This window comes from Carassius gibelio, chromosome A11 (genome assembly GCF_023724105.1).
Source record: "Carassius gibelio isolate Cgi1373 ecotype wild population from Czech Republic chromosome A11, carGib1.2-hapl.c, whole genome shotgun sequence".
Lineage (NCBI taxonomy): Eukaryota > Metazoa > Chordata > Actinopteri > Cypriniformes > Cyprinidae > Carassius > Carassius gibelio.
Window position 1 is genome coordinate 508940 of NC_068381.1, and position 23323 is coordinate 532262.

Sequence of the window (23323 nt, forward strand, 5' to 3'; positions counted from 1 at the left end):
TATGAGAGTAGAGGTGTATGTAGGCTAACCAGAGTGACTGACACAGGACTCAGCCTTAGTATAAAATGAGGTAAAAGCTGCCTCAGGTCAGCTCCTTCCCCTCTATGATCACTACAGTAGAACGAGAAACACGGATGACCTGTAGTGCATTGGTGTCATGGCAGTACCTAAGAAACAGTGAGAAAATGCAACTGTGATGCAGTACCGCTCTTAACCTGTGGATGGTGTTTGTGGTGGAGCAGCAGGAGGCACTACAGTGGAGGATAATAGATTCCAATGTGCAGTTAAAATGTTAGAGACATGAGACTTTTACTGATGTAAAATGTCTTTAAAATATATATATATATATATATATATATATATATATATATATATATATATATATATATATACATACATACACACAATTATTTGAACTGGTGAGCCAAAATGTCCCTCCAGTGCTTCCAGTAATGACATGAATGAAATTACCTACTGTGTCTTTCCAAGAAAATCATTTTGTTATAAAATAGATTTTTTTTTCTTTTAAAATAATATATTTTTTCTTAAGTTCTCACTATCAAGCTGAACAGCAAAGCTGTTTTTTTCTTTCTTTTCTTACAGAAAGTCTCAACAGCTTAGAGAGAGAAACAGAGAGAAGCAGAGACACTAGAGCATCGTTACAACATCTAGTTTTTCCTCTTGAACATCATCTGCTCAGTTGTTTATTCAGCAAGAAGAAGAGCTTCCAGGCCTCAGGAGTATTTGCATAATGGTGTTTTTCTTCAAAGCAGATACATCTCATTGACTGACTACAAAAAATAAAATAAAATAAAATAGAACAGTACAACATCACAAATTCCATAATGACTTACAAAACAAGTATTGTACTTGAAAACAAGTCAAGAGAAAAACACAACAGGTCAGTCTTTACTTTGTCTCAGGTGTCTCTGCTCAGTCGTTTCATAAGGGGTAAAGGACAAATCAGACATTTGAAAAAGAAAACAGAAGATCAAAACTGAAAAAAATCTAATGCTACAAAGAAACTGCAAACATATGTACAAGACCCTGTATTCCTTGAGAGAGTATGAATGAGCTGTTTGTGAGAATGAACCTCCCCGTTGATCTGTCTTCATCACATCCCTTCAGTTTCGAACCCCTGTGAATCACGGTGCAAAGTCAACAGCAGCAGTTTTTAAGGGTCTTAATAAGTAGCATTCACAGAAATGTCCATTCCCCATGCTGTCACCAGATCACACTTGAAATGCTGGTCTCGCGGGGCAGCAGTGGCAGCATGGCGTTGTTGACGTGCTGCTCCTCCAGGGCTTGCTGCTGCTGGTGGCCCGGCTTCCCCTGTACTCGCTGGCCATTCAGCAGTGTCATGGGGATGTTGCAGTAGGTGTGTTGGCTGCCAAGTGAGGACAGCGGCGGGAGGGTGCCAGATGAGGGAATGTCGTACTCGTAGCTCCTGTAGTAGTGCTTCTGCCGCAGCTGTGTGTGGTACGTGTTGTGGAAGGTGGAGGGCAGCTCAGGATGCACTGTGGCCATGGCGGTGGAGGTGGCTGCAGCCATAGAAATGGCAGAGACGGTCTGCAGCTCTCCAAACGGGCCTTGCTCGCTGACATCCAGCACCTGCTCATGTGACAGCTTGGGTTCTGGCCGCTTAAACGGCATTTCATACTGCAGATGCTTCCAGAACTTGGAGTTGAGCTTGCTGCTCTCGGGACCCGGCCACTTGATGACCGTCAACAGTTTGATAGTGTGTTTGAGAGCCTCCACTTCCTGGTAGTTCATAATTCCCCGCAGTTCAGCACATTCAATGAGGATGACTTTGATCTCGCCGTTGACCAGCATGTTGTGCAGCCGCGTCTCCAGCTCAAAGATGCTCCAGCCGCGCCTCACCACGTAGTTGGGTGTCATGACAATGATGAGACGTTTACTCTGGTCGACGCAGCGAGCCACATCCTCGATGTAGGCTGAGAGACAGAGATAAACAGAGCGTCAACAGTTTCCACGTTTTCAAAGTAAAAACATCAGTTTTTATTCACCTGTTTTGCTTTAAAAAGGATTTTGAATACTATCTACTTCAAATTTGGACGCTTAATTGAATGTGTTACTTGCTGTTGTACTCTCTGTAGTTATTTGTGATTTGAAAATTACAAGCAAATTATGAGTGAAAACAGATTTAAAGTCACAGCATAGCACTGTGTGTGCAGTAAAAACATCTGTTGAAGAACCTTACTAAACGCTGGAAGACACTACATGATTTTTGTCCTGATTTTCCACTGATTTACAGTTTGAACAAGTTAACACTAGTCACCATAAGTCAGAGCCAGTCTGCAGGTTTGAGTCAACAGATTTCACAGAAAATTGTGTTGTGTCTCATAGTCTAGTTGGAGGATATCTAGCATTTGATTTTAGAACACATAATGTTTTAATTAGTCACATGTCTCCTAGCAACAAGATAAACATTGCTGTGTGACTCTAAAGTCTGTGAGTGTCTGACCATCAGTCGTTTAGTGGATGATGGCCAGTTTTTCCAAAGTCAGTATGTATATGGTGCCTGATGTTTTAAAATCTGTTCAGAATTCAAAAGTCGTGCAGTGTATTCCAGCCTTAAGATGTGAAATAAAAACAGCAGAATGAGTCAATGACAGAACAACATACTGACAACACAGAATGGGGGAACAGGACAGATATCAAACACAAATCCTGCTCTGAATAAGGAATTATCAGCTCTTCATTGAGCAGCTCAAGCCATGTTTGATGTTAATTACTTCACTGATGTGAGCATATATAAGTTTTATATATTGATCTAAAATACCACTGCTGAGAAAACGAATCACGTTTAACTGAACCCAAGGGCATCAGATAAGAGAGACATGTGAAATGTGGACTGGAATTAAAACTGGAACTGTTTTAGACGGCTACACCAGTACAGTATCAGATCTAGTCAATAAGGTCTTACTGTTTAATGCAGTAATCACACTATATGAGTTATGTTGTATCTTTCCCCTGCCTCTTTTTTTAAGCCTTTCTTTACAACAAATAGGAAAAGCATAATAACACTGTTCAAACCCCACCCGTCCAAAATCACTTGCTCTCTAACAGCAGAAACTCCCAAAACCTCTCTTAGACTCATCCAAGTCGATTTTTTCATATCATTTTCTACATTCAGAACATATGATGGTGTTCTGCTCAACCTGAATCCCGGTTTAACTCAGCGCCACATCCCAATTTTCACCAAAGGTGAAGTCTGCAAAAAGGTGTGAGTCAGATTTGTTGACAATTGGAAAAGGCCACGGAAGAATACCTCTAAGGAGTCTTGTGTCATCCTGGAAATGATCATTCCTGAAACCTAGACATAAATATTTCAACATTGAAAGTCTGAACAGCCAATTAAGCAGAAAGTCAATCAGAAACAAAACAGCAAGGACTTCCACAAGAGAAACTGGCATAACTGTGACTTTTTGCCTTAGGATTTTCAGTTACGATCACCAGTTTATCCAGTTTAATATGGGACTTGTGGCTGAAGGGCTAACAGAGCTAACAGTGTTAGCTGTTGCTCACATCAGTGAAGTAATTAACATCAAACATGGCTTGAGCTGCTCAATGAAGAGCTGATAATTCCAGAACACAAACACAAATAAATGTATTATTAGCCCTGATTTTGAGCACCTCATCCCATATTAAAATCTAACAGTCACCAGACAACAGACTTGAATGAATGTAAGCAAAACACACGCAAATCAAGAAATAAAAAATGTCAAGATGGATATACATGTTGTGTTGGACCAGCAAACGAAAAACATACAAGCGAATGAGAAAAATAAGAAAACATAAGCAAATTATGTACAAGAAACTTTACTCAAAGCACTATTATAAAAAATACTTTGAATTAAAAAAAAAGGAACAAGCCAAACAAAAAGCTTATCCAACAAAAGGTACTTGAAATAAAAAATTATGATGAAAATGTCCAAAGAACATTCAATAGGGTGAAGATGCAGCACTGCACACGAGAACACAACACAAACAAACACCTTACAATGAATGCAACTTACTTCCAGTTGGGATCAAGTCCCTGTCAGGAATGAAGAGTTTATACCCATAATGCTTTTCCATAACGTCTGGCAGAATCTCCAAAGCAAAACGTTCCTCCTCTGTGGTTTCCTGACTCCACTGGTCTGGATCCACTTTAGTGTAGGACACGTATGCATCGTAGTCTTTATTTTCTTAAAACACAAACAAAGACACAATAGAGAATCTCAATGAAACATTAGATTACACATTTTAGGTAATGCAAGCAGACAAATTTTAGATTACCGAACTAACTCATTTATCACAATGATTTAATAGGATCATCTTGTACCATATTGATATAAATACAAAGAGTAAGAAAATATAGCCCATTCTTTGTAATTAACAACATAAAGTGCATTAAACAGTACATTGTTACATTTGGTTTCCCAAACGAAGGTTTGTGAACTTAATGCAAAGCTATTAATTAATTAAATCATTAAAAAAAAAAAATGTAAGTAATTTTCAAATACAGTTTTTTACAGATGCCAGGACACGTTTCTCAATACTTAGGTCACTTTTGCAAAACTCTTTACACAGTTTTCCTAACCAACTTTCAGCTTGGCAAAGCAGTTCATTTCACATTCAAAATGCACTACAACTACCAAAACACTTTCTTCAGGTCTCAAATCAACTCATTCTTCCAGAACACTAGCAAAGGTTGACAGCCGACCAACACACTTTGTCAACCACAAAACAATGACCTAAACACACTAACAACATGTAGCATTATACAATGTTTTCTTGTGTAAAACAAGGACACATCTCTGTTTATAATTCACTGCAATGTATGTTACCGGAATGAATCAGACATGATGCAGAATTCATCAATATTTTATGTAGTTTATTTATTATTATTTTTAAATTCCAAAATAGAAGAATTTGTACACACACCATCCACTGGTAGTGATACAATAGTAATGCTAATCTACTAATTGTCCAATCGTTTTTATAGCATTTAATTTTAAGATTTAAAATATATTTCATTCAAATATTACTGTAGAAATTTAGCAAATTGCTGTCTTATCCATTTTTGTATTATGTTATTGTTTTGAACATAAGTTTAACAGTTTTGAAAACAGTATGTAAGCATGTGTAAATTGGCCTTTGTGTACATAGAGTTTTGTCAGTTTGTTGTGTCTGAGTGTGAAAAGAATTCATGAAATTTGAGAGATGTAGTCATTGAATGCATTTTGTGCCAAAGCAATGATAATTGATCCTCAGTTTAGCCCACATAGACTTCTGTTGTGCTCACTGTGTGAAGAGTTTTGCAAAAGTGACCTAAGTATTGAGAAACGTGTCCTAGCATCTGTAAAAAACTGTAACATCAATCAAAATAAAACAAACAAACAAACAAAATGAAATATTTTGTTTACCTCTATGTAATGTGGCTATTAACCAACATCAGTGAACATGCAAATGAGATAATTATTAAAGGGGGGGTGAAATGCTATTTCATGCATACTGAGTTTTTTACACTGTTAAAGAGTTGGATTCCCATGCTAAACATGGACAAAGTTTCAAAAATTAAGTTGTACGTTTGAAGGAGTATTTTTGTTCCAAAAAACCTCTTCCGGTTTGTCACAAGTTTCAGAAAGTTTTTTTCGAGTATGGCTCTGTGTGACGTTAGATGGAGCGGAATTTCCTTATATGGGTCCTGAGGCACTTCTGCCGGAAGAGTGCGCTCCCGTATAGCAGAGCACTGAGAGCACAACAGACTTCACTGATCAGAGCGAGAGCGTCGACAAATGTCACAAAAGAAGTGTGTTTTTGGTTTCCAGGGCAAGACAACCCTGCACAGATTACCAAAAGAGAAACAGCATTAAGGGACCAGTGGATGGAGTTTATTTTTACAGAGCATCAACGGAGTTGTGCAAGTGTTTTTGTTTGTTCCCTGCATTTCGGATTGCACATCGTTTATTTCTTAAGGATAATGCAGTCCCAACGGAAAAGGGTCACGATTGTGTGTTGGAACCACATGCGGTGAGTAAAACTGCTTCAAATATCTCTGTGTTGTTAACTTAGCTATCAGCCCGTAAGCACATCAAGTAAACAACATGCGATGTTGTCATCAAACTGCACTTTCCACATGTACAGCTTAAAAAAAAAAAAAAAAAAAAAAAAAGACGACATAAAGTGGAACTTAGTCATTTTCCAAAACCGCTAAGCAAATCTATACAGTTTCAGTACATACCACATAGCATACCGCCTTTGCTGATGCTGCTCTTGTTAAATTTCAGCCTCTGGATCTGTGTCACAGCTTCCACATGCTCTCAACTCAAAAGCCTACTGGCGCTCGTGATTCTTTAGCTCCGCCCACACGTCACGCCTCTAGGCACTATCTTTCTCTTATAAATATAATAAAAATAAAGACTTTTTGGAGTTATGAAGGATGCAGTACTACTCTATAGGTACTCAAGATTAACAGGATATTGAGTGAAAACGAGCATTTCACCCCCCCTTTAAAATATTCATTTTAAGAACTCAGGGTTTTTCAAGTAAATATTAGGTGAAAGATGATCAGATGGCAAAAAAGTTTGTGAATCCTTGCATTTCATTTAAATAAGAAATTACATGAATTTGAATGAATAAATGAATTGTGTATTGCTGTACACCCAAAGCACTTTGGGCAACTATTATGGTGAATATTAACAAAAATAAAAATCACGCCACAATGCTTAAAGTTTTGAACTGTGGCAGGACTTAAACACAGAAATCAATGTTTAGCCTATGAATCTCAACATGGGTAACAATGAAAAATGTAATTGTGCAATGCATGCTGGGAGATTTGTAGTGGCACCCAGCATGAATTGCACAATGAAACTTTATTTTGATCATCATCAAGTCAAGTCACCTTTATTTATATAGTGCTTTAAACAAAAAGGATTGTGTCAAAGCAACTGAACAACATTAATTAGGAAATAATGTCAACAATGCAACATGACAGTTAAAGGCAGTTCATCATCGAATTCAGTAATGTCATCATCTCTGTTCATTTTAAATAGTATCTGTGCACTCATTTGCTATCAAGTGCTATATCATTAAAAGAATGGCATCTACACTAATATTAGTCTGTTTCTCTCTTGTTCCGAGGTCACCGTAGCCACCAGATTCAGTCTGTATCCAGATCAGAGGGTCACTGCAGTCACCCGGATCCAGTACGTATCCAGACCAGATGGTGGATCAGCACCTAGAAAGGACCTCTACTGCCCTGAAAGACAGCGGAGACCAGGACAACTACAGCCCCAGATACAGATCCCCTGTAAAGACCTTGTCTCAGAGGAGCACCAGGACAAGACCACAGGAAACAGATGATTCTTCTGCACAATCTGACTTTGCTGCAGTCTGGAATTGAACTACTGGTTTCGTCTGGTCAGAGGAGAACTGACCCCCCAACTGAGCCTGGTTTCTCCCAAGGTTTTTTTCTCCATTCTGTCACCGATGGAGTTTCGGTTCCTTGCCGCTGTCACCTCTGGCTTGCTTAGTTGGGGTCACTTCATCTACAGCGATATCGTTGTATCGACTTAATTGCAAATGGTTGAACAGATACTATGTAAACTGAACTTAGATGATGACATGACTGAATTCAATGATGAACTGCCTTTAACTGTCATTTTGCATTATTGACATTATTTCCTAATTAATGTTGTTCAGCTGCTTTGACGCAATCCTTTTTGTTTAAAGCGCTATATAAATTAAGGTGACTTGACTTATTAAACATACATACATACATACATACATACATACATACATACACACATATATATATATATATATATATATATATATATATATATATATATATATATATATATATATATATATTTACTGAACCGAAAGCAGAAGTAATGAAGAATAGCCCCACTAGAGCAAGACTCACATCAGAAAACTGAGAAGATCAAAACATTGGAACATCAACTAAATTTGATCTAAGGGACATAAAAACAACCAGCAACACATCCTAGGGATGTTAATGTTGATGAAAATATATTTCTTAAGCTGACCAAGCATTGGGTCACTAAAGCATTTTAATGCCTTGTGCCTCTTCACGAATTACTGTATTGTGAAGGAGAAACTGATCAACCATACCAGCTCAAGAAAATAGTATTAATAATGAATACTACAGTGCTCTATCTAGATTGTTGGAACTTCTTTCTAATATTCCTTACCTCCATCCACATCCTCACTGCCAAAGTGATTTCTGTAGAAGAGCATGAGTTCAATTCTGTAACACTTATAAAGGGACACCAAAAATATCAACATCAGCAGAATGGCTCCCAAACCTCCAGCCAGCTCCACCGTATACATGAGTTCTGCTGAGAGACAGACAGACAGAGAGACAGTTATACAGTAATACACCTGCCATACATCAGCAAACGCTCGCGCTGTCAATAAACAATGTGATCAGGTTAGAGTGAAACGTCTATCTCTCAGATTAGGACTCCTGATATTGTTCTTTCCATCCTGTGTGTGTTAAACCTGTCAAACAAACACCAAAGTGAGCAAACCCTTTCTGTGCTCCATTGAGTCTGTGCCTACCAGTGCACAGATTGATCACACTAACAATTGGCTGGTACACAATGAATAAAAGTGCAAATACCCTAATAAAATATTATTCCAGTAAAAGTATTAAGTACTCCTTTTCAATTTAACTCCAGTGAAAGTACAAAAGCATAGTTTTTTTATTATTACTATTGTACATTTAATAATGCTATATATTTTATTTAACTGGGTATGGCGGCTTTTCATACACTTCTGAAACATTACTTTTCATGCTTTACATGTTACCCTTGGGAGATATGCATACTTACATACTTAAAAATGGTATATGTGAGGATTTCCAGTCAGGATTTAGACCGTATCATAGTACTGAGACTGTTCTCCTTAGAGTTACAAATGATCTGCTCTTATCATCTGATCGCGGGTGTATCTCTCTATTAGTTTTATCGGATCTTAGTGCTGCGTTTGACACAATTGACCACCACATTCTTTTGCATAGACTTGAACACTTTGTTGGCATCAGTGGAAGTGCATTAGCATGGTTTAAATCGTACTTATATGACCGCCATCAGTTCGTAGCAGTGAATGAAGATGTATCATATCGATCACAAGTGCAGTATGGAGTACCTCAAGGCTCAGTACTAGGGCCGCTACTCTTCACGCTTTATATGTTACCCTTGGGAGATATCATCAGGAAACATGGTGTTAGCTTTCACTGTTATGCTGATGATACTCAGCTCTATATTTCTTCGCGGCCCGGTGAAACACACCAATTTGAAAAACTAATGGAATGCATAGTCGATATAAAAAACTGGATGACGAGTAATTTCTTACTGCTAAATTCTGAAAAAACAGAGGTGTTAATCATAGGACCTAAAAACTCTGCTTGTAATAACCTAGAACACTGTCTAAGACTTGATGGTTGCTCTGTCAATTCTTCATCAGTTAGGAACCTAGGTGTGCTATTTGATTGCAATCTTTCCTTAGAAAGACACATTTGTAAAACTGCATGTTTCTATGTAAAAAATATATCTAAATATGTTTCAATGTGTTCAATGCAGAAACGTTAATTAATGAGTTCATGACCTCAATCCCTATCAAACATTGTATAGATTTTAAAATCTTGCTTATTACTTATTAAGCCCTGAATGATTTAGCACCTCAGTATTTGAATGAGCTAATTTATTTATTTCCAATTTTATTTTTTATTTATCTTGTCTGTAAATATTATTTATAGTAAAATTATTATTCATTGTGAACGAATGGAGCTGCATGAACCACTGCAAGCTGTAAAGTAAACAGGAAGAGTTTGTCCTAGCTCAAATGACTTTGCATGTAGGCTACACTTCTTCTTTTTGTTTATGTAACACAAGGTGTCACTGTGATCTCAAAGCTTACAACTCACCTACACTGGCTTGATATTCCTGAGGTAACACATGCCACATTACCCTACTAAATATAGAAATAAATACATAAATGTGTAAATAAAGAAATGTATAAATAAATAAAATAAAAAATAAATAAATATACATAAGGAAATAAAAGTATATATATAAGTTTGGCACTCCATACGGTATCGCATGTTGGAGCGAATGATGATTTTTCCTGTTCAAAATGAGGAACAACATTATTTAAAAAAAAAAAAATAGTGGAGGAAGTACAATATTATGTATTTCTTGTTTCTCTAAATAAAAACACTCCAATAAAGTAAAGATACTTGAAAAATGTACTTAAGTAAAGCAAGGAAGTGAAAATACTGTTAACTGTCCTCCACTGAAGTGCAGGTCATTACCACTAGACATAGAGGAACAAGGCATTCAGGGTCTGATTACTGTCCAAATGAGGCTTAACACCATCAATGCATTTGTGATGTTCTTATTCTGTGTCAGTACAGGAGCTGAGAATCTGAAAAAGCCACAGCACCATATGAAGATGAATCCTGTATAACTGGACAAAGTTCATGTGGAGGTGGACCTGACAGACTCATGACCTTGTGCTCTTGTGTTGTGTCAAGTCTATATCAGCAGCTCTGCTCATCGGCGGTAACATGCCAGAGAGCAGAGATGAGGGTTACCTTTGTGTGTATGTGTTCTATGTTCTGGAATGAAGGAATGAAGGATGAAAGCTGATGAATTCAATGTTTGTCAAAGGAAATGGCCTCATTGATGCATCTGCAGTCGAGTTGTGTCGTTTTTCAACTCCATGAATTCTCAGTGTGTCTGCTGGGGTAGGAACTGTCAAAGTGTTAATCGATTCTTACAGGTTTTTGGATCTGAAGGTAACTGGTAATTAAAAGCATAACCCTCAGATATGGGCTCAACAGGAAATTTATTCTGAGGCAAACGGATGTTTCTATTTCTATTATCTAACCCATTGAATTTAAAAGAAAAACAATTGTCAAGTGTCACGTGTTGCAGTAGAGTAGAATCAGCCCATATGGATGTGTATTTACTAACAGAGCACTGCAGGCATGAAATAAACAGAGAAGTGAAGAGTGATCTCTTTCATTTACAGAATGAAGAGGATCGGTCTCCCATCAAAGCACTTCTCAGATTCATATTTTAAAAGAGAAGCGATTTATTATGTAAAAATATTCTCAACTAAAGGAAACTAGGTCTCTAAGAAGGGAAAGAATCTTAATGTTGCATAAATATCCAGCTAAGCATGGAGTAAGATGTTAAGAAGCATCATTCACAATCAACATTTTTACTTTTCAAATGTACTTTTATTAACTTTTTTAAGTGCATCTTTATTACTTCAAATAATATGGTCAATAATATTGGAAAATTTTTCAGCAAAACTAAGAGCAGCTGGTAAATTACACACTATTTTCCTGTTTAACATTGTGAAGCTGCATTGACACAACCTGTACTGTATAAAGCGCTATAGAAATAAAGGAGTCACCTGGAGACAGGACATGATTAGAAAGTGCTGCTCAGTGCTCTTCAGTGTCTCTTACCCCTCTTGCTGAGCTGGATGTTGGCTTGTCGTCTGCCATGGCCGTTCTCCACATAACAGGAGTAGTTACCCAGGTCACTCTCCTCCACAGCATCTATGGTCAGCGAGATGGACACCTCCTGTTCTCCTAAGTGTGCCCGAATAGTTCTGTAATGGAGCAGAGAAGGGGAAAACTGTTCAGCAACAACCATCTACTCCTAAAGCTAGCATTCATCACTTGCTGAACACACTAATAAGCTACATTTCTCAAACAACAGTAAGGACAACAACAACAACAACAAAAAAATAAATACAAATGAAATGGCTGTGGATCCAAAAATAAAAATACACAAATAACTTGTGCTCTAAAAGAGATTCTCTGATTTGATCCGATAAACGCGATTTTAAAATCATGTACATTTGGGAAGTGTTTCCTCTATTTTTTCACAAGCAAACTTACGTTTTCCTTATGCAAACTTTTTTCTCAAACAAGGTTCTATTCCATTTACATAAAATTGTATATATAGGAATGCTTCAGATCTGATGGTAGTATTTATTTAATCTATGTACTTATTGCAATTTATGTACATTTTAGTTGCATTTGCAAAGCTTTTCAAAGCTTAACGTTTCATCACAATTTCACATCAAGTTAGGCACATCAACCATTACTACTTCAAAAACAGCCAGAAACCTTATGGAAGCCAGAAAGTTATGATTGATGATCAGCTGACTTTCTCAGACCACATTGCTAAAACTGTCCGGTCCTTCTGATTTGCTTTATTTAACATTAAGAAGATCAGGCCCTTTCTTTGGGAACAAGCTGCACAACTCCTTGTTCAAGCTCTTGTTCTGTCCAGGCTGGACTATTGCAAGGCTCTCCTGGTGGGTCTTCCAGCCAGTTCTATCAAACCTTTACAATTAAGCCCAAATGCAGCAGCAAGATTAATTTTTTATGAGCCGAAAAGAATACACGTCACACCTATGTTTATCAGTTGGCACTGGTACCAATAGCTGCTTGCAAAAAATTCAAGGCATTGATGTTTGCATACAAAACCACCACTGGTTTGGTGGATGGCATGACACTCCTCCGCTGGCTCCTTCAGATTCGGGCAGTCAGTTCTATCAAAGAGGAGTCCCCCATTCCCTCCCCAATCATGGCGGATGGCAGCAAGCTCCAGTCCCAGGCAAACGGCGGCGACTCCTTCACTCCCTCACGGACGGCAGCCATCTCTGAGCTTGCCCCCCCCCCCCCCCCCCCCTGGCAACCCACTCCAGCCCACCGCTTCGAGCATCCACGGCAGCAGACTGCTTCGCCATGCTCGATGACACCACAGATTCACCACAGCGGTGAGGGATCTTCAGCAGTGCGTCCCTCCTTCCTCCTGGGTTTCGGCACCAATGTAACAATGTAAAAACGTTCGTAGTCAGGAGACGGGATCTGGCGAACACTTAAATCAAACTTTAATAATTTAATAAACACAACACAGCGTGACAGCCCCTCATGGACGACTGCCGCGCACAAACAAAACCAAACACAAAATAAAATCCAGGCCTGGGGCCTGTTCTTCGTACGTCGCTTATTACATCCGAGATTAAATGACACATCCAAGATGATATCACCGTGCTAATCCTGATCCGGCTAATTGGGTTAGGGTTAGGGTGTTGTGTATGATTAGTATCGCTTGATTGAGTTATCTGAGATAATTTCGCGTTCATGTGTTGTCTTAAAAGGGGATATGTATCGATACTCGAAACCATGATCAGCAGTGCAGCGATTGGCAGGTGGCAATACGGCAATGTAATGATGTCATATAATTTAAAACGACACCTGACGAAAAACAAATTTCTGGACTTTTATAAGGAAACAGCCAAGCAAACAAAACTACATAAATGTTATAATAGATACATGAAACAGATAATACATACATGTTTTCATTTTATTATAATTTTTTTTCATGATTCACAATTATTTAGATTCGCAATTCATAATAGTTCTGCAGTCTTTACATTTTTATTTAAATGTAGAAATTATCTATTCATTTCATTTTATATTGGGACAGATTTGTTACGTGACAGCATTAAATGAAAGTTTCTTAAGGGTCAATATCATGTAATCTGCATCTCCTGCGCTCCATCAAGCCACTCTTATAATAGCAGTCATCACTCAAAATAATGCACGACTCTATTATCTGTATGGCATGTGTGTAAGACTCTAATATAATTATGAAGTAATTTTATGACAAATAAATATTTCAGTAAGTAAAACTGGCTGTGTCTATAGTAGGCTGTTATGGACTACACAACATTTTTATATTATTTTTAAATATATATTTTTAATGATTATTATTTTAAATTATTGTCCCTGGATCAGTACGATACTCTTGTAATAAAGTAGCGGTGGTAGCAGACATATGTTGAGTATCAGTTCTGGTTGAAAAGAAGCGATCTAATCCTGTTTACATGAAATAAGCTGCTCCCGAGCAGGTTTAAGCTTACGGACCTGTTGCTATGACAGCAGCTCCGGGATGAGCTTCGAAGAACCAAACGATACAAGATCACGCCAAATCGTCAACAATCAAATCCAGCTAACTGAGTTAGCGACGTAGGAAGAACAGGCCCCTGGTCCTCTCTCGTCCTTCACTGTCGTAACTCCTCCTTTGTATCCTTCTGGAGCTCCTCCGTGAGACTCGAGACCCATGAGTGGCGCAGGTGTCGCTCATTTTCTATTACTCCACCGGCCTCGACTCATTCGACCCATTTACTTTTACTTGAGTAGAGTTTTTGGGTACTCTACCCACCTCTGTTGATTGGCCATATCAAAAATCTTTCATTGATGAACGTTGTTAGAATGCAGAACAGCCTAAATAATGAATCAATATCTTAACAACACAGAGAGCAGTGCGTAATGAAGTGCTGCAGAGCTGTGTTCATTTTTTTTCACTGACAAAAACAAGATGTTGAAATGCCAAAATGCCAAAAACTATGATAAAAAAGCACTGTAAAGTTAGATTTAGTTTATATATTCACCAGACACTCGCTTACCCTTGATGCTGTTCTATAGAGTCGACAATCCTACAAAGATATTACTTCCACATTTTTACCATTTTAACAATATGCAACAACTTTTTATCTACATAAAAAATTAAATTAAAAATAGCCTTCGTGTATGATGTCAAATTGTCAGTTCTGAAGAGTGTCCACATAAACACACTCAGTTGCATCTACAGTAAGCGTAAAGAGTTTTCCCCATTTTTCTATGGTGTACTGAAAAACAATGATAAGTATATCATAAGGTTTAAAGGCTTTTATTGGCAAAAAAATATATAATGAGTCAATATTTACAGTGTTGACCTTTGTCTTTCAAAACCTCTGCAATTCTCTCTGGCTGGACATTTGCTTCTGGGCCTGAATGATGGCGATCCATTCTTGCCTTGCCTGTCATTCTTGATGACATTTGCTTCTGGGCCTGAATGGCATTGAATTCAGTGATGCCATCAAACAACTCAGTTCAGTTTAAACAGTATCTGTGCTATCAAGTCGACGTATTACTGGAAAATATGTGTCTCTAACTAAGCAAGCCAGAGGAACCAAAACTCCATCGGTGACAGAATGGAGAAAAAACCTTGGGAGAAACCAGGCTCAGTTGGGGGCCAGTTCTCCTCTGACCAGACGAAACCAGTAGTTCAATTCCAGGCTGCAGCAAAGTCAGATTGTGCAGAAGAATCATCTGTTTCCTGTGGTCTTGTCCCGGTGGTCCTCTGAGACAAGGTCTTTACAGGGGATCTGTATCTGGGCTCTAGTTGTCCTGGTCTCCGCTGTCTTTCAGGGCAGTAGAGGTCCTTTCTAGGTGCTGATCCACCATCTGGTCTGGATACGTACTGGATCCGGGTGACTGCAGTGACCCTCTGATCTGGACACAGACTGGATCTGGTGGCTACGGTGACATCGGAATAAGAGAGAAACAGACTAATATTAGTGTAGATGCCATTCTTCTAACGATGTTCTTATGCCACTCCCACTCCAGTGACAATGGCATTGATAAACGTGAGATCTCTGGCAAATTAGACATTCATCCTAATAGATTTTTTATTTGTTACTGAGACTTGGCTTAATGCTGGTGAAATGACTTTTCTTTCTAAACTTTCTCCTCTTGGCTACAGTTTTTCAGTTCCCCTAGGTCCGTTGGTCGTGGCAGGGGTCTTGCAGTTGTTTTTAAAGACAAGTTTAAGTGTAGACTTTCACCTTTTCACTGTTCTTCATCCTACTGCTACTCCTGCACTCACTCCTCCTGCCGACGTGTGAAGAGTTTTTAAACTTTTTTATTGGTAAAGTTGATGGAATAAGATCTCTAATTTCATCTGTTGACAATGATTTTATTGATTCTGTTGCCCCTCAGAACCAATTGACCAGTTTCATGTCTGTGTCTTTGCAGCAGCTTAAGGATATAACTGCTAATATGAAGTCCACCAGGTCTCCTGGTGATGTGCTTCCTTCTTTGTTTAAGCAGGTACTTGACTCAATTGGCCCAAGTATTCTGTCTATTATCAATATTAGTTTGTCATCTGGTGTTGCTCCAGTTAGTTTTAAGCACGCGGTTATACAGCCCCTTTGAATAAAAAAAAAAAAAAAAACAGCTTAGACCCATTTAACATGAGTAGTTTTCTTCCGATTTCAAAATTGCCTTTTATTTCAAAGATACTAGAAAAAATCGTGCATGCACAGCTTAATGACTTTTTAATTAGAAATAACATCTGCGATATATTCCAGTCAGGTTTTGGAGTTGGTCATAGTCCCGAATTGGCTCTTTTGAGGGTGTCTAATGATATCCTACAAGGTGTTGATTCTAGAAACCATGTCGTCTTGCTGTTGTTAGATCTTACAGCGGCATTTGATACAGTTAATCATGACATTCTCATTGATCATCTTAGGGATCAGGTTGGTATTCAGGGTGTAGCCCTGAAATGGTTCTCTTCCTATTTGAAGGATAGGACTCTTTCAGTCAGATTATTTTTCTTCCATTGCCCCCCTTGTGTTTGGGTTCCACAGGGCTCAATTCTGGGACCAATTTTATTTTCCCTTTATATGCTCCCTCTAGGTTCTATTTTTGAGAAATTCAGGATTCAGTATCATTTGTATGCATATGATTCTCAAATTTATGTACCACTGAAACATGGGCATAAAAGTGCCATTCAAGTGCCATCTTCATGCATGTTTGGCAGCAAGTAAGTGTTGGCTAGCAAATAACTTTCTCCAATTAAATGAGGATAAGACTGAAATCATTTTGTTTGGAAATAAGGGGTGTGTGGATGATGACTGCCTGGGGTTGTTTCCTGGGAAAAAACTGTCTAGCGTGAGGAACCTTGGTGTCATTTTTGACTCTGAGCTTAAATTTTAGAAGCAAATCAATGCTGTTGTTATGAATAGTTTCTTCCATCTTAGATCAATATCTAAATTGAAATCTATTTTTACTTTTAATGATATGGAGAAAGTTGTTCACACCTTTGTGTCTTCACGTTTTGATTATTGTAATGTATTATATCTGGGTGTGAGTCAGGGTTCTTTCTCCCATTTGCAGCTCGTTCAGAACTCAGCTGCCAGACTTTCTAAGAAGAGAGAACACATTACTCTGGTTTTAATTAAACTAAAGCATGGTTTAGCCCCTGAGTATGTTACTGATTTAATCAGCCGCTGTCAATCCAGCAGATCTTTGCGCTTGAATGATCAGTTGCTTCTTGTGGTTCCAGGTACGCATTTAAAATGTAAAGGTGATCGGGTGTTTTCTGTTGCAGCTCCTAGGCTTTGGAATGACCTTCCTCAGTCTGTAAAAACGTGTTTTTCAGAGTGTGCTTAAAACTTATTTGTTTTCTTTAGCTTTTGACAATGCTTTGTAAGTGTGTATGTCATGTGTCTGTTTTGGTTTTTATGTTTCTCTTTTATACTTTCTGTAGAGCACTTGAAAGTGCTTTATAAATAAAGTTGAGTTGAGTTGAGATGTAGCAAGTACACCATGTGTTATGGAAAGTGTTTTGGGAAGTTCCGGTTTTCATAATTTATGCATTCTAAAAATCCTTTAATGGATTTGAATATTACAAACGTGTTAGTGTGTTATGTGTAAGCCAGGTTAAATAGATGGGTCTTTAATCTAGATTTAAAATGACAGAGTGTGTCTGTCTGCCTCCCGACCAATGTTAGGTAGGTTATTCCAGATTTTGGGATTTAAATACGAAGAGGATCTGCCACCAGCAGTTGATTTTGATATTCTAGGTATTATCAAAATGGCAGAGTTTTGAGAACGCAGCAGACGTGAAGGACTATAATGTAACAAGGGCTCCTTCAAATACTAAGGTGCTAGAACAGGGAAGTCATGGGCTAATGGTTAAAGAGCTTGACTCCTAACCCCAAGGTTGTGGGATTGAGTCTCGGGCCGGCAATACCACGACTGAGGTGCCCTTGAGCAAGGCACTAAACCCCCAACTGCTCCCAGGCACTGCAGCATAAATGATGAACACTGCTCCAGGTGTGTGCTCACGATATGTGTGGGTGCGCACACTTTGGATGGGTTAAATGCAGAGCACAAACTCTGAGCTGTATGTCACATCACCGGTCACCATAATTAAACCATTCAGGGCTTTGTAAGTAAAGCAAGATTTTAAAATCTACACGATGTTTGATAGGGAGCCAGTGCAGTGTTGACAGGACCGGGCTAATATGGTCATACTTCCTGGTTCTAGTAATAACTCTAACGGCTGCATTTTGTATTAACTGTAGTTTGTTTATTAAGTGTGCAGAACAACCACAAAATAAAACATTACTGTAATCTATCCTTGAGGACATGAATGCATGAATTAACGGTTTCTGCATTTGACTTTTTTTTTAGATGGAAAAATGCAGTTTTGCAAATGCTAGAAATGTGTCTTTCAAAGGAAAGATTGCTATCAAATAGCACACCTAGGTTCTTAACTGATGACGAAGAATTGACAGAGCAGCCATCAAGTCTTAGACAGTGTTCTAGTTTATTACACGCAGAGGTTTGAGGTCTGATAATTAACACCTCTGTTTTTTTTTTAGAATTTAGTGGTAAGAAATAACTCGTCTCATCTTGCAGGATGTCAAAAGCAGCCTCACACATGGATGGTCTCAGAATGCTTCTCTGTTGGCACGACACAGGAATCATGGTATCGTTCACCTTTTCTTCTCCAAACAATACATTTTCCAGATGTCCCAAACAGTCAGAAGGGAGTTTCATCAGAGAAAACAGAGAAAACTTTGCGCCAGTCTTCCACTGTCCAATCATTGTAGTTTCGTGCAGAATTTCTGTCCTTGAAGTTTTTCTTAGAGATAAGTGGTTTCTTTGCTGCCCTTCTTGACACCAGGCCATTGTCCAAAAGTCTTGGCCTCACTGTGTGTGCAGATGCTCTCGCACCTACCTGCTGCCTTTCCTGAGCAAGCTATGCACTGCTGGAGACATGATTCTGTAGCTGACTCTTAAGAGACGGTCCTGAAGCTTGCTGGACACTCGTTGACGTTAACTTGATTGCACAGATATTATTTAAACTGAACTGAGATGACATCACTGAATTCAATGATGAACTGCCTTTAACTGCTTTGACGCAATCATTTTTGTTTAAAGCGCTATATAAATAAAAGTGACTTGACTTGACACTCTGGGACTTCCTGAAGACTTCTTCACTGCACTCTCCTTGAAGTTCTCAATGATCCGATAAATGTTTCTTTCAGGTGCAATATTCTTTGTAGCAATTTCATTTCATGTAAGGCCATTTTGATGCAAAGTGATGATGGCTGCAAGGTTTTCTTTGGAAGTAACCGTTGCTAATAAGAACACAATAATTGAAAGCACTTCTTTCCTCCTTTTATAACAATCAGTCTGTTCTTACAATCTAATTAGTATGATAGTGATTAACCTGATTAGTACTCATTCACACTTTCACACACGCTGCTGATATGATTAGTCAATTAATGTTAGCTGGTAATTGTTTTTTTTTTAAACTGCGGATTTGTATGTGTGTGTGAAAAGTAATTATTCTTTTGACCAATTAAGCTTTTAGAAATGATTTTAATGATTTAATGATGGGGGTGGTGTTACCCTTATGAAAATTAACCATGGTTTTACTACAAATTCACGAGTTCACATCTACGTATATTAATACAGTAAGGTTATGCGTATTTGGCGTGTTGTCCGGGTGGAGGGCTCCGAGCTCGGGATGTGGCCCAAACCCAGAGTACTTCCCCCGGTTGTGGTAAGAGTAGATGGATCTATAAGTGAGGAGAAATGGGGTGGAGGAGGGATGCTGAAAACTGTCAATGAACAGAGGTAGGTTCTGCTGTTATTTATACCTTGTCATGAGTTGATTACTGATTGGTCTCCACTTGTGTTAATCAGGTTAATGAACTGCGACTGCTCATCCCGAACTTTGTTATAAAACAGCATTAAAACCGAAAAACCATGGTTACTATAGTTAAACCATGGTAACCACAAATTAACCATGGTTTTGCTAAATTAACCATAGTTTAACCATGGTATCTGTAGTAAATCTGTGGTTATACAAATGGTAGTCAACACGCCAAAAAACCATGGGTTACTATAGTTTTACTATAATAAAACCATGATTATTTTTCGTAAGGGTAGCGCAGTGGATAAGACACACGTCTGTGGTGTGTTGCTTTGGATAAAAGCTTTAGCTAAATGAATAAATGTAAATGTAAATTTAAAAGAAACAATGTGAATGAACACCACAACAGATTAAGCAGCAAACTTTGCAAAACACAACATATATTTCAATGCCAAAACTTTTGGCCACGACTGTATAATTGAAAAGAGAACTTGTTCTTGAATGTTCTTGTTTCTTTATGAGAAGTGTTTTTATTTAATCTTAATTTAAAGGGATGTTATGTGTCACAGTAGTTAAATCTGTAGATTATGGAGGTAATTTAATGCCTAAAAGATTACTGCTGATCCAAAAACCGATGCAACTGGTTCTTGACTCGAGAACGAGAATCAACAAACCGGCACGTTGCAGTTCAGTATCATCAGCTGCTCTACTAAAGTTCATGTTCTATTTACTACAAAACTCAATTTGTCAATGTGTCATCGTTGACTATAAATACAGGTATTTCATAAATCATCCCTTATTCCTATTAAACAGAGTCTTTAGAGTAATTATTGTCTAACTTCCCTGAAAAACCCTTTGGCCTATAATCTTACATAATAATTTAACAAAATACACGGATTAGATACATTCATCTTAAAAAAAATATTATTATTATTAGTAGTAGTAGTTATTTTATCACACTTTCTGTTGTTTAACAAAATATTTTGATATGCATTTTGTCCTCTTGAAAAATTACAAACATGCACAGTATCATCAGCTCCTCGGTTCTCAAATCGGACACTTGAGAAAGAAAATACTGTTGATCCGAAAAACCAATGCAACCGGTTCTTGACTCGAGAGTGAGAATCAGCTAATCGGTTCTCAAATCAGACGCGTCTGACAGAAACGGTTCTCAGTTCAGTGTACTGGTGATCCGAAAACCGATGCAACCGGTTCTTGACTAGAGGACAAGAACAGCTCCAGCAGTGGGGATGTATGTTTGTTATCTGGCTCGGCTCGGTGTTCATCTTCAGTTCTCTCTTCACGGCAGGTCAGTCAGTGTACTGTTTGAGTACATTAATTAGTCCTGGATACTGGTTTATTCTGTCTCAGAGGGAGTATCAGCCACATAAAAAAGTTAACAGTTTAAGTAATTTGTGGATTAATGCTTATTGGAGATGCGAACCATTTCAAATGATTCAGTTCGATTTGGTGAAATGGTTCAAACCGGTTCACTAAGAAGAACCGGTTAAATTGAACGATTTGTTTGCGAACCAGATATCACTATTATAAGTGCATTATTGCCACCTATTTCTCAAGTGGGCCATTGACACTCTATCTACAATCTCAATTAGGAGTGTCAATGGCCCACTTGAGAGATAGGTGGCAATCAAAAAGAAGAAGACGCTTCACGCGCCTGCTGCTGAGAACGCACACAGGAGGACACGCTCAGGAGAGTTCTAACAGTTTGGACACTGCGTGAATCAGAGGTAAAAAATGATATAAATACTGTTCAGTTTCTTGCACAGACCAATCGTTTTGTGTTTTTACACATCATTGTATCGTCACAAGCTGCAGGGTTTAATTTGTTTTTGTCTGTTTTTTTTTTGTTTTTGTTTTTTTTTTATTGTATGATTTAGCCGTGATTCCCATTCACTTACATTATAAGACTGACAGACTGCAATTGTTTTTTGCTAAAAATCTTGGTTTGTGTTCTACTGAAGAAACAAAGTCACCTACACCTTGTATGCCCTAAGGGTAAGCATATAAACACACAATTTTCATTTTTGAGTGAATTATCCCTTTAAAATTGAATATGCCTGAACAGCATTATTAATGGAGCCAATGACATTTAGATGGAGATTACAAGAGAAAGACGCTTCTCATCTCGTCTCTGTCCCAGCTGAAGATTAATGGGATGCTTTTACTCATAAGGTCTTAATACTCATCCGCTGAATTACTCTGACAGGGTTGAATCAAGTTGGATGTGGAAGATTTATGCACTTGTGCACAAACACACAACATTTACTTAATTCTGTTGCACACACAAATTCAGATACGGACAGCAACTTTGATTCTTGAAAATAAAGGATTTCATGACTTACTTAATTTCACTTTCTCTGATTCGGCTTTCATCCAGATCCTCAATGAACTTCTCTCCCTTCATCCAGTAGATGAGAGGACTCACGTCCCCGCTGTAGCCAAAGAACGCTCGGCAGGTCAGGTTCACTGGGCTGCCTGCAAAAACACACATTACAGCAGAAGTCCATATGTATCATCTGTGAAAACAGCTTTCTCAAACCCTAAGAGTGCATCATCACTTTTTCCAAATCTATACTAAAAACAAAAACACTCCTGGCCTGTGGCAGTTTGTAAATTCATACCATCCTTCCGTAGATACTACACACTTTAATATAATCACAGAGACTCTAGACTGAAGTAAATCAGTTTTTATCTCAAACCAGTGCTAATAAGAATCTCCTGGTCTTCCTTTATGTAAAAATGATTTCCTGTGAGAAAATTAATGAGCGCAATCGTTAGATGCTGGATCAGGCTGAAATCTTGATGGGATGGCATACGCTGCAGTTTCTTATCTGGGCCACTAGAGGTCACTGTGGTTCCATTTCTCATACAGGACAGATTAAACTGGCACAAATAGACCTTCAGCAGACATGTATTAGGGCAAATTCTTCAGTCTTTTGTAGCGTGGAACACAGTCCAGACCATCTGATGCACAGTGATTCAGCAGGAACAGCACTGAGGCTGCTGAAAGTTGGCCTGTACCCGACTGGATTTCTGATCTACAAAACAACATAAACTGAAAGAATAGCTTGCTTCATGTCTTCGTCTTTCTCTTCATATCTGTTTTAGATTTAGCATGATAATGAATAATGAATGACTCTGTGTTTTATGTTTGTCAGTAGGGATGAAATTAAAATTTCAACCCATGATTTTGTTTAGTAAACAACTTAGAACTGAAAAGTTGATACTTCCAGAAAAATATGCATACAATTTAATTTCTGAAAAGCTCCTTAAACAAAATGCAATATTTTAAATGAATCTGAGACTATCCGGGGTTTTTTTTCAGGGTTAGCTAAACATACCAAAAACGAGCCATCCTCAATACATGCAGAATCATTCAGCTTTTCATACATGTAACAAATGTCTGTTATAGTGCATGCGGGTGTTTTTGTATGCATTGGGAAATTGTAGCAAGATCG

At 38.2% G+C, this 23323-nt stretch overlaps 1 protein-coding gene across 3 annotated transcripts in view; it reads right to left on the reverse strand.

Annotated features, from left to right (window-relative positions):
* Positions 1-410: 410 nt before the first annotated feature.
* The window catches only part of LOC128021922 (interleukin-1 receptor accessory protein-like 1-B), a 242678-nt gene continuing 219765 nt past the window's right edge, over positions 411-23323 (reverse strand). For 2 of the 3 annotated variants that reach the window (XM_052609016.1, XM_052609015.1), the window contains exons 7-11: positions 22208-22340; positions 11516-11661; positions 8226-8372; positions 4041-4211; positions 411-1955 (exon numbers count right to left, since the gene is read on the reverse strand). In XM_052609016.1, the coding sequence (XP_052464976.1) occupies positions 1225-1955; positions 4041-4211; positions 8226-8372; positions 11516-11661; positions 22208-22340 (1328 nt within the window). In that variant the 3' untranslated portion in view covers positions 411-1224. The remainder of the gene's footprint in view (positions 1956-4040; positions 4212-8225; positions 8373-11515; positions 11662-22207; positions 22341-23323) is intronic. The other variant, XM_052609017.1, reaches the window with a different exon arrangement.